The following is a 12881-nucleotide window of genomic DNA, read 5'->3' as shown; positions in this document are numbered from 1 at the left end:
TTAGGTCACACGCTATATTTCTTGTATGATGAGACACCTATGGTAGAGAGACTAGAATGACAATTGAATATGTCATCCTATGTGGGCGAGTGAGAGATGTTAATCAAACTTGGTATTAACCCGATTCGATCATGGGTCGCCCACTTGGGATAATTATATACCCACTAAGATTAGGAACCCTAGAATCCTAACTGACCAAATCTCTATAAATATGAGGCTCTCTTTCTCCCTATTCTCTTTTTCTCTTCCAATTGAGAGTGTCTCTCTAAGGATCTCCACTACAATCCTTAGATTTGGAGGGTGAAACTTTACCTAACAAGATCACCACAATTTTTCGTTCGTCGTTGTTCGAGCGGATTGACGTGTGGTGCAACCAATCCATTCCGCTGCGTGAAAAACTACATTGAGATAATCCCCAATCCTCTATTTGCTTTCCCTTTTACATGATTATTAGGGGCCATACAAGAAGCCTCCTATGTGGAAGTAATTCATTAGATAAATCATACATGTACACAAAATGAACTATTTTGACAATATTTAACAAAACCGGCTATGCAGATAATATGGATCACCGAGGAATAGGATTTAATACAACAACCCAATTCTCTCTGATTCTTCCTCATGTATTGATGAGGTTACACATCTACAGATCAAATTCTAAATGATATCCCCACTTCAACTGTGCAGCATTTTCTGGAGCAACAAAACAATTTCCAAGTTACATAACATTCAATTCGAAATCAACTTGAGCTGGGCTAAAATCTAGAAATCCTTGGCCTTTTTCCTCAGTTCATTGAGCTCCTTCTCAATCTCCACGTCTCGAAATGGAAATGCAGCATTAGAGCTGCTAACAGCCGTTCTGCCAGGTGGAAGCTCTCCTTTCTATTATTAAAAAAAAAAAAGAAAAAAAATTATAGAAAAGATAAAATCACTTGCTACCAATTTAACACATGGGAGTTTCTCTTCTCTTTTTGTTGAATCCACATTATTATAGATTCTTTTGACTCGTCTTTATTTTTTCTTCTTAATAGTACATACAGTATTGCAAATTTCATAAGAGAGAGAGAACATCATGAACACCCAAAAATAACAGTACAGCGGCCACTATAAAATGGAAACAATCACTAATGGCCATTTCTCAGTGAACTGGCATTATGATGCAAAGCCATTATCAAGACCATGTCCTAATGAGCTATTGTAAAGACTCAAGCACATAGCTTTTCAATTTTCATAACCTGGGAAGAAGAGCAAGAGAGCAAACCTTCGAGCTTCCTGATAGCTCTTTCTTCAACTTTACAAGATCGTCATCAACAGACGAACTCTCCAACAAGGCAAACTGTAAAAAGCACATAAAATTAAGATAGCTAGGAAATTTTCATCAGTTCATTATAAGCTCTTCAAGATCTCTAGAAAGCATCTATTTGAGTTCTCCAACAAAAAACTACTTAGTAGAAATTTGCAAGACTTGAAAACACGAACTGATACTTTGACGAGAAATGGAAAAAAAAAAAAAAATAGAAAAGCAAAATTACCTTCCCTTCAAGATCATCAGTAGTTAGTTGACCAAGTGCTTCTGCTTGGGACTCCATGGCCAACACTGCAGGAGTCAAAATGTTTATCAGCCACTTACCCCTAGCTGTCAGTTAAACTGTCATAAGTGACAGCCATAGTAAAACTTAATCTTCACGAAATAATAGAGTCCAGATTAGTCATTATCCCCACAGTTTCGATATTTTTTTTTTTTTTTTGGGGGGGGGGGTGGGTGGAACAAAATATTTCCAGAACTTGAATCACTTAGAAGGTCCCTTCTTTCTATTTTTCTGCACTAGGACATAAGTGGGGGCCCATTCCCACTGCATACATAGAGAAAGAGACTGCTTGTTTCTTATATTTAATGCTTTGAATTTTCAGTGTTCCAAAGGGTTGTAATAAAATCATAACCTGAAATAAAACCCACATTGTGCATATCCAGTTGTTAATTTATTCCTCAAACACAACGGCAAGTATTAGAATGATTTTAAATTTTTTTTTTTATTAGTACTTACCCAGATTAAAAATAAATAAATATATAAGGAAAAAAAAAAAAAAAACTAAGTTGAGTACTTCTCAGATAAAATAACCGGCAGTTTTACTGAGAAGGATAAAAATTAGTGCACAATAATACATTATCAACAGGAAGGCAAGGCAACCCACCTAAGCAAAAGAGCAATTAAGCAGCCAACCCAACATCCTGATACATTTCCAGTCCACGAAGAAAAAAAAAAAAACCCAAAAAATAAGATCTGTATGTTGTTTGCATAGCACTTGTCTGATGACCATACAATGTTCAGCTGAAAGGCTACAGGTACACAGATTAGTTTCCCACAGAATGCTACCAGTATTAATGATCCACATAAGGAGATTTTGGATCACCAGATTGGCAAGACATATAGAGATCTTGGCTTTTCAAGAAGGCTTAAGTCCCCACTAACACCACAATGGCAAGACATATATCTGCCAATTCACTTCCCTTTTGACCACATCCATCATAGAAGGAAGAGATTTCCCAACGTGCTTATAACTTCACCATACCCTCAGAATAGCAGACAAATAAATGTGGAGAATTGTACGTGGTGGATAGGATACAAATACATCAAGGACATGGCTCTATGTGATGGGTTCAAAAGTTTGTCCCACTTAGGAGATTTAGATAGAAATATTTCAGTTTCAAATAGCACTGTGCATTTCCCAATTATGGCCAAAATCAATTGATGCCATATAATTGAAAAAGCCGAAAGATTTCAGTTTCGGTTGTGACTAAATTACCATAACGTGGGCCTAAATAAAATTTGATTCCCTGATCTATGCTACTTCCCTCAAAAAGTAAATAGGATATGACAGACTACAGCAAGAAGTGCACCATGAGTAGTGGGCCCAAAACGTTAACATCCATATGGTTTGTTGTCAACAGATATTAGAGCAGGCACTCACACTGATGTGATCCTGGGGTTCAGAAACCCTGTTTGGGTTCGCAACGTACTCACCCAAGTAATAGAAGACTCAAATCAAGAGCTTAGTGGCAATAACAGTAAACATTGTGAAGATTATAAGAGTAATGGCAGAATCGTAAATAAACTGAATTCACAATAGGGTGGGAGTACCAGACTTAAATGGAAATTCAATACTTCCACTACAAGGGTAGGAACACAAGCAAAGGAGTGTAGTTCATTAGTGTGAGGGTTAAATCTGGAAATGAAAGTAAAATAAGGATAAAGGGTAATAATTCTAAGAAAGAGGCGTGTTTTAGAAAGTTAAGAAATAAGGTTCTAAAACAAAGAGGAACAGTGTCGTTGAAGCAGATTTGTGGCTGAACAGGCTTGACCCTTTAGGTAATCTAGACCGAGATGAACCAGGTCAAAATGGGTTTTTGGGTTCAGTAGGAGATTATAATTATTTATTTATTTAGATTTATTATTGGGGATTTTATCTTGTAATCTTTTACTTTGAATTGACTATGGAGTGGTAGAGTCCTTTCCATGTTTTAGTTTTAGAGTTTTATTTCACTTTTGAGTCCAAGTTAGAGTCTAAGGTGTGTTTTAGTTTTGATCAAGGATTAAGATTGTTTAGTCGAATTAGGAGTCTTTTATTCATCTTTAAATACAAGTTTGTAACCATCGTTTCATTCAGATTTGAGATATGAATGAAGAATGAGTTTCGTTGGTTATTGTCAAAGAGCTGAGTGTGTGCTCTCTCTCTCTCTCTCTCTCTCACGTCTCAAGTGCAATCTTCCTTTTATCTCTTCTTATTCTTCTCCTTGATTCCTTATTCTTCTTTCTTCTATTATATTGCTCATTCCATTCTAGTTGAAGTATCTCCGATACTATACGATACCCACCGATACGTATCTTAAATTTAGCCCACCGATACAGCGACCGATACTGATAAGTTAATCCTTGATCTTTAATATATCTTAGCATATCTCCGATAAGATACAATACCCTCCAATAAATATCTTAAATTTATCTGACTGATACGACAACCGATACCGATACGTTAATCCTTGGTAATACTTAACCGAACCAACTTATCTCATTACTCGCCATCCTCAATCGGTTTAGCTTAAGACTGTGAAGGAAGATTGCCTTCCCATAGTCGATCAAAACCACAAAACCACAAAACCTAAAGCCTTAAGCACCTTCTTACAAAGAGTTATCAACCTGAAAAACCACTAACCCTGTTCTACCGCCAGGGTATGTCGCAGAATGTTTTAATCCTCATCTCCATGATCGGCTGGGATTATTAGCAAGTGCATTAAAAGAGGACTGATTTGTGATTCCCTTCTTAGAGTTTCAGGTCGATCCATGGTGACTTGATAGAGACCTTTACAAGATTGAAACTGGGTTTCCATCCCTGGTTGAAGTTTCAAGGTTGAAGACGATATGACCATGCCCATGATTTATTGGCTTTAACCCTTTTATTCCTTGATAGTTAACCACCCTCCCTTATGAATATTACCATGTACCCTTATTTTATTATCCATTCCTAGTTTACCTTTTGCCTCAAACGATACATTCCACTTTCTCTTCTCTTTGTTAAGTTACGAAATTGCCATTAGTTATGGAGTTGATTTGAGTCCGATTATTCAGGACCAATAAGAGATCCGAGTCAGGTTTTCGGAACTCCGGATTAAATCAGTCGTCTTCTAACTTGACGAAAACAGTGGTGGTAGAATAGCTTATGGCCCAGACGAGAAGAATTCACCCAAACCAAACTCACGGTGAGATTTAGAGTAAGATTCCTCACTTGCTCATCTACTGATTCCAACCAACAATCCCTCAAGACAGCAATCGTGCTACTTAACAAAATTCCTGAAATCAGAGCTTGGCAGAACCATTGAAACCAGGTCTGGTCTCTGGTTTCGATATCAGAGAAGAGGGGGAATTGGGACCATGCATCTGGTGTTTGGGTCTCCCCAAAGGAGGTAAGTCAGTCAGCTCCCAAAACCCTATGTTGATTGGTTTGGTATTCAAGGGTTTCAAGCACACAATATCTCGGGCTGCATTTGCTAATAGGAGGGTAACAACAACAACAAACTCAGCCTTATCCCAACTTAATGGGGTCGGCTACAAAGATCCATGCAAAGCAAAGGAGGGAAAACTGAGGTCAAAACAGAAAAGGAGAAATGAAGAAAATAAGAAAATAGGAAATGATAAAGAGAAATGACAGAGAAATGAAAGGGAGATGAAACTTAAAAGGAAAGAGGCCCAGCCCAGCAAGTTAGGAGAAACTCAGCTAAATGGGGTTGACTACATGAATCCTTGCCCCCAGTAGTAGTAATCACAATAGCAGAAGGGATGGCAGTAAGAAGGAAAGAGACCAAGAACTGAACTGAGAGAGGAGAATCATATCTAAACGAGAGAGAGAATATCAGAAGACAATCGATGAAGAAAAGTAAGAGATTCAAACCAGGGAGGAAGATGAAGAACTTAGCAGTCGATTTAGGCTCTCATGACACCAGCATAAACTCCACTAAACATTTCACTCCAAAAACCTGTGTACAATCCTTCCTTCAGCACATATTTAAAGACTTAAAACAGTCCTAATTCTAATCCAAAACTAAAACAAAACTTGACTCTAACTTGGACTCAAAAACTGAAACAAACTCTAACTCCTATCTACAACTCCATAAACAGAAATAAATGAAAAAATGAAAATTATAAAAATACTCAAAGAGAAATCCAATATCTTATGCATAACTGCAACAACTCTCCCGCCCTTAAAAGAACTCGATTCCGTCAAGTTAAATCATGAACCCAAGATACTGTTGTAATTATTTTGACACTGGGGTGGCATGTATCTCAGGGAAGAGGGGTCGAACTGCAACTTTTTGAATGGGGAGGAGAGAGTGACTCATAATTGGATGAGGAGACTATCGCTGATGAGGCATGGCTGATAACGTGTCTAGCAGCATCAAGTACATACAGCCTCCCTATTTTTTTTTTTGGATGAATAAATAATTCATTACCAAGAGAAGAAGAATATACAAGGGAAGAGGGGGCAGAGGGAGGCCTTAGCCAACAAAGAAAACAATGGCCGAAGCCTACATAAAAAACAAACTATAAAATACAAATATAAAGCAATCACCAACAAAGGCTGCCAAAAAGAGGGGGGGAGGAGCAAGGGAGAGCCGGAGAGCCGGGGAGCCGGAATCCAAGAAGCCATCAAGTGGGGGGTGGGATGAAGTCAACCTGCAGGTTCCAAGAAGCAATGATGTGGGAATTTCTTAGGGTGGCGGGGACTGGGCAGGTCCAAAGAGATGAAGCTTTAGACGTGACATCAAAGTAGATAGCTTTCCAAATCTTATCTGGAGAACGGGATTTGGAAGTCCATCTACGGATGTTACGTTCTATCTAGAGGTGGTTAATAGTGGCGGCAAAGGCTAATTTACCAATGGAATCACAAATAGAGGATCCAGAGAATGTCATATCAATCCAATTCCATTCTCTGCCAAAAGAGAATGGATCTTCTTGTTGGCCAGTATTTGGACATGACAGGTTTTCAGATGAGGGAAGAAAGGGGGCAAGAGAAGAAGAGGTGAGGAATGTCTTCTATACCTAGAGGGCATAGGCAGCAGGTAGGATTAGCTAGGATATGACGGTGGATGAGAAAGGATTGAGTGGGCAGGAAGTTTGTCAGACAACGCCAAAGAGAAAAGCTATGGCGGGGGATGTGCCCTTTAAACCAAACCACCTTGTGCCACGGAACAACCTCGGATGGGCTACGAATGAAAGACCAAGCGGAGGCAGAAGTGAAGGTTTTAGTGGAGGAAGGGAGCCAAATGCATTTATCTACCCTTTCTCTGAGGCTAGGGGGGAGGAGAGGGAGGGAGGACCACAAGTCAAGAAGGGGAGGAGGAGAGATGGGAGGGGACCAGCCAGTGGGGAAAAGGATAGAGGAGACTAAGGCAATTGGAGAAAGGCCCGAAGAGTAGACGGCTCTGGGGGAGATGATGTGAGCAAGGAGGCCCACAGGATGCCAAGGGTCCTTCCAGAGGGAGATGGACTGGCCATTACCAATCATGAAGGAAATGGCAGGCAAGGGATCTATGCTCAAGAATCTTACATCAGATCCAGGAACCATCCGAGATGGAGGGAGCAATCCAAAGGGAGTTAGACTTGAGCAGACTAGAGTAAATCCAATCAACCCAAATATTCTTATGCTTGGACACAATTTTCCAGATGAGCTTGAGGATCCCAACAGAGTTGGTGGTTTTGATTCTTTTAATCCCAAGGCCACCTTCAGCTTGAGGAAGGCAAACCTTCTCCCAACTTAAGGGCCTTAGGAATTTAGAGGAATCAGAACCCTTCCAGAGAAAGGAACAAAGGAGACCCTCAAAGGATTTAATTATAAAAACAGGAAGGGTAAAGGTACCAGACCAGTATAGGTACATAGACTGGAGGACCGATTTGATTAAGGTAAGGCGGCCAGCAAAAGAGAGAAGTTTGCCTTTCCTAAGGTTATCCAGTATGAGGGGCACAGTGGTGGGCAGAAAGCTTGGAGGAAATAATGGGAACACCCAAATATTTGACAGGCAGGGAGCCAAGCGGGATACCAGCGAGCTCGGATAGGGAGTCGCGGACATCAGGAGAAACACCAGAGATGATATTAGATTTGAGGAGTTTAATGCTTAGCCCCGAGAATGATTCAAAGGATTGGAGGGTGTACATGATGGTAGAGATGTAAAGAGGATCAGCCTTGGAAAAGATCATGCTATCATCAGTAAAAGCCATGTCGGAGAGGAGAAGGGATTTGCATTTAGGGATGGGAGAAATAATGTGGAGGTCAGTAACAGATTGAATGGAACAAGATAGGACCTCTAAAGAGAGGGAGAAAAGCAAGGGAGAAAGGGGGCATCCTTGGCAAATGCCACGACCCGAGGGAAAGTACCCATCTAGTCTCCCGTTCACCAGAATGGAGAAATGGGGGGAAGATATGCAAACATGGATCCATTGGACAAAAGATGGCAGGAAAGACATCTGGAGCAACACATTTGAGATGAAATTCCAGCTAATGGTGTCAAAAGCTTTATGGATGTCAATCTTAAGGAGGGCCATAGGGGCATGGTTCTTTCCGTCAAAACCACGGACAATCTTGTGACAGAGGATGATGTTGTCAGAGATACTTCTACCAATAATAAAGGCCGATTGATTGGGGCTGACGAGGGAGTTAAGGACTTTCTAGGTCCTATTGGCAAGGATTTTGGTAATGAATTTGTAAAGGAGATTATTGGGAGAAATAGACCTGAAATTATTCATGGAAGCTGCTCCCTCTTTCTTGGGGATGAGACACAAGGTGTGATTAATCCCCCCAATTTGATTCGGATTGTAGAAGAGGCTACGCACTACAGAAATAAGTTCATCTCTTATAGTGCTCCAACAAGCTGAGAAGAAACCCATACTGAAGCCATCAGGGCCCGGGGCTTTGTTGGATTTGTGGGAAAGGATGGCAGAAATAATTTTCTCCTCACTAGGAATGGATTGGAGAAAAGGAATGAAGTCATCAGGGACGAACTTATTAAGGAGGTCATGGGGGATGGGGGTTTAGGCTGTAGGGGAGGGCTAAATAGCCTCTGAAAGTGGGAGATTACTTCCTACTTGATGAGATCTAGGGCAAATAGGTCTATCCCAGAGGAGGAAATGAGCATCGGGATGGAATTGGCATTATTTCTAGCTTTGAGGGAGTGATGGAAATAAGTCTAGTTAGAATCTCCCAAATCAAGCCATTTGATTCGGGCTTTCTAACGGAGGAAGCTCTCTTCCTGGTCGAGAAGCTGAAATAGATCAAAAGCAGTAGCTTTCCTTCCTCAGCAAGGATTGAGTTGAGGAGATCATGTTAGAGCCTGGCTTGGATAGAGTGGAGTTTGTCCTGACCAGAAGTGACACGAGAGGAGATGTTCCTAAAGGTGGAGTTCCAGAGCTTAAGGGCAAATTTCACACTCTTAAGCCTACTGGCAAAAGCAAAGAGAGGGGACGGGGAATAGGGTGTGTGGCAATTCTATGTATTATGGACAAGAGATTGGAAATCCGGGTGGGAGATCCACATGTTAAAGAACTTAAATGGCTTAGGACCAAGGAAGCGGAAAGGGAGGACATGGATTGAGATGGGACTATGGTCAGAGATCCCAGGGAGCCCAAAGCAGACATGAGAAGAAGGAAAGGAGTTAAGCCAGGCTTCATTGACAAGGGCCCTATCGAGCTTACAAGCTACCCGAAGGATGCCGGCTCTCTTGTTGTGCCAAGTGAGCTTAGTCGCAGACTATCTAAGATCAGTGAGATTGAGATCCTCAATGCAATCATTAAAAGAGCCCACGGCCTAAGAATCAATGGGGTTACCCCCTTGCTTTTCATGACTGCAATCATTAAAAGAGTCCATAGCCTCCCTATATTACCTTGATGGTATTTTGTACACCATCATAGAGAATACTAACATGTTGTTGCCAAGGTTGCCTTAGAAGAATGTTAGAATGCGCCAACATGGTGACTAAGCAAAGCACATATACTGTAATGGCCCAAACTGCAGATTAACTCTTTAAGGTTTAAAGTATTGCAAAACCAAATTCCGTATCAGAAGTGTAATTTTAAGAGACGAATCACATCATATCAGAAAGACGCAAGATACACTATAAACAAATGGAGATGGTCAAGGAACATACGGAAATTTCTTAGAATTTATGTAAAATACAGTTTTGAAGCATAAAACACTAAAATAAATAATATGTAAAATACACTAACCCACTACCATTTCTGTACTATGTACTTCTCTACCATCAGGAACCTGCCATTGGCCACATCATCAAAACCCCGACACTGGCCAATTATCAGAACCTTGATAATGGCCACATCATCAGTTTGGTCATATCAACACTACACTGGGCATACATTTTAAGAGACACCATATCGTATAGTCCCCCACACCAACTCTACTTACATCACTATGTGAGTGTTGGAACTATGCTGACAACAATGACAACCACGGTCCAACACCCTGTCTGGAGAAATTGTATATCGTTTTATGGAATAACTAGCTCCGATGGGGTCTCCAATGTGTATCTTTAAACCGTAGAGTTCCAAATTAAGGAATGGGTGTAGATGGTGTGACATCCGAACCCTAACTTACTTTATGTTGTTGGCCATAGATGAGCCACTGGAGGTTGATAGTACCAGTGACTATTGGATAGCAGTAGTTCTCTGCCGTGAGGGAAGAGATGATCCCACATGCAAGTGCTACTTGTCGGAAGAACTGGAAAGGATTCAAGTCATCGAAGAAGGCTGCATAAGTCTTCTATCATCAACGGGGTTCACCCGGACCTAGGTAGTGAAATACCCTCAAATAATGTATACAGACTCATATAAGACCCCATGATTAGCAGTGTCAGTACATTGGGAAAATTCTAGCTGAAGTGTCCAGATTTTACTGCACCGGTTGATGACCACCGGTGGGTCATCACCAACTGGTGGTCATCCACCGGTGGGACTATTTTGACAGAATAGGTTAATTACCCGTGGGCCTGAGTCTTCGCAGTTGTGTACTTCAAATCACCTCCAATGTTCTGTACAACTTATGATAGGGTAGATTATTGCATCAACTCTGATGCAGATAAGTCACTTAATGGGCTTATTTTATTGGAAATAAGCTTTGGATTGGGTTATCTATGTGTTGGGCCTTTGATCTCATGGGTTTTCTTTGTAATAGGTCACTTTAATGGGCCTAAAATATGGATAGAAAGTAGGAAAACGGGATTTAATTCATTAGTTTAGTTAGAGTCCTGTTTTGAGTCTATATTCTTTGTTATTTCAGTTTTCTAGTCAGTTTCGGTTTCCCAATTAGTTGAGGATTGGGTTAGGCCTTTCTTTTTTAGTGTTTGAGTCAGTTTTGAGTCTTCTATGTCTTCTATATAAGTTTGTAACGGCCTACAACATTGAACACGAATTTGATTGAACGAAAAAAAAAAAGCTTTGTGCTGGAAAATTGTGAGATGCAATGTTGTGAGAGACAGCTTAAGTGAGATGCCCATGGGAAGAGTGAGATACTCGACCCAACCTATTCCCCTACCCCCATTCTTCCCTTCATTCTTTCTCTTATTTCTGTTTTGTTCACACTATCTGTCATACTATCTAATTTTTATTGAATTTACTAAAGATCCTACCTGGGATTGGATCACTTGTGAACCAATCTTACATTAAACTCACTTGGAGGTGAGCCCCCATGTGCCAATGGAGAATTAACCCATTGAATAAGAAATGGCATCTATTTACTAAGCATGCCTTAGTGGGATGGGCTTAGGTATATAATGTGTAAACCTATCTCATTTGCTTCATTTCACTTTTGAAGAAGGAAGGAGAAGAAGAGGAGAAGGAAGGAAAGGAAGAGAATTAAGCTTGGAAGGGTAAATCTACTACACTCATCCACAACTCACAAAGAGGTTAGTGAATGTTTCTCTCTCTCTCTCCCTCTCTCTCTCTTCCACACTTGATATGTAATTGATCTTTGCCTACTCAAGTTCTGGCTGATCAGCCAAATTAAAGTCCTTATTGAGAAAGATTTTGGGTTAGGCATTCGCTGGAAATCCACCTCATAAGTGAGGACATTGAACCCCATAACTGAATTAAGGGATCATAACGAATACCCTCTCTGTAATGGGTTTTAAGATGGACTCAGAACACCTAAATTGATTATATCTGCTGAAATCATGTAAAGGATAACAATTTCAGCTAAATGCATGCTGTAAAACTGCACATGGACTGCATGCATGGATCAGGAGTCTAAGTAATGAAACCCATCTAAATTGCACTATTTGGGATGATCGTATGATCATCATCATACAATGGGATATGCAGGTGAGTGTAGACACCTAAAGGGACCTTAAGGTTCAGAGGAGAGGATCTAGGCAGAGATTCCAGAGTTTTGGCCTCAGTGGTTGATGACCACCAGCCGGTGACCATCAACCGGTGGATATTTTTGTAGATCAGAGGCTTTTGGTTCATCTGTCGATTACCCCACCAGTGGGTCACCTCCAACCGGTGAACCTTTTGAACTATAAATTTTAAGTCAAATTAAAATAGTAATTTGATCATTACTATTGGATGGGGAAATGACTTGTGTCAAATATGGAACTACCCTCTTTATTTATAACAATGGAGAGAACGTTCTAAAGAATTACAAAGACCATCAACCCCTTAGGGTCCGTTTGGCAACTGACACTTTCCCTAAAACCCATTATTATAACACTCCCCCTCAAGTTGGTGCATAGATATCACCTCTAGGCGACAGCCGCCTTATTGCACTGCATGTCGTTTTGTGTTTCTGCACTTATTTATGCCAAATATCATTCAAGTCATTTACTTAAAATATTATTCATAAATAAGCAAATACCCCCTATTTGAATCCAATAAAAATAGTTTAAAAATTAAATTCCAAAAGGATAAAAAGTCAACCCCCCAATCCAATAACAAAAACTGGATTTTGGTTATAGGGACAATTTTCAACTTTTAAATGCTGGGGTTTTTCTCAATTATGAAAATTTTATAAATTCTATCATGTTAAAACAATGCTAAAAACCAAAAGTCCAGTAAAATAATATTTTGTTTTGACATTCATAAAATTATTTTCATTCAGGCGATTTTAACAGTATTCGCACACTTAAAAATAAGTTTGATTGAAGTATAACTTTGTCATTGCAATTCAGATTTAAGTAATCTTAGACTTGTTAGAAAGCTAGTTTTATGTTATAACTAATACAAAAAGTCTCATATAAAAATAAAATCATTTGACCAGTCAAACTTATTATAGAATAAGAGCATTTATCTAAATGTTGACTTGTTATAACTTAATATGGCTTAATG

General features: G+C 39.9%; 1 protein-coding gene across 2 annotated transcripts in view; it reads right to left on the bottom strand.

Annotated features, from left to right (window-relative positions):
• Positions 1 to 474: 474 nt before the first annotated feature.
• The window catches only part of LOC122067105 (probable membrane-associated 30 kDa protein, chloroplastic), a 90748-nt gene continuing 78341 nt past the window's right edge, over positions 475 to 12881 (bottom strand). For both annotated transcript variants that reach the window (XM_042630951.1, XM_042630957.1), the window contains exons 9-11: positions 1533 to 1597; positions 1262 to 1336; positions 475 to 882 (exon numbers count right to left, since the gene is read on the bottom strand). In XM_042630951.1, the coding sequence (XP_042486885.1) occupies positions 763 to 882; positions 1262 to 1336; positions 1533 to 1597 (260 nt within the window). In that variant the 3' untranslated portion in view covers positions 475 to 762. The remainder of the gene's footprint in view (positions 883 to 1261; positions 1337 to 1532; positions 1598 to 12881) is intronic.

Source organism: Macadamia integrifolia, chromosome 2, assembly GCF_013358625.1.
Source record: "Macadamia integrifolia cultivar HAES 741 chromosome 2, SCU_Mint_v3, whole genome shotgun sequence".
Taxonomy (NCBI): Eukaryota; Viridiplantae; Streptophyta; class Magnoliopsida; order Proteales; family Proteaceae; genus Macadamia; species Macadamia integrifolia.
The sequence above is the reverse complement of the archived record's forward strand: the minus strand, read 5'-3'. Positions and strand labels throughout refer to the sequence as shown.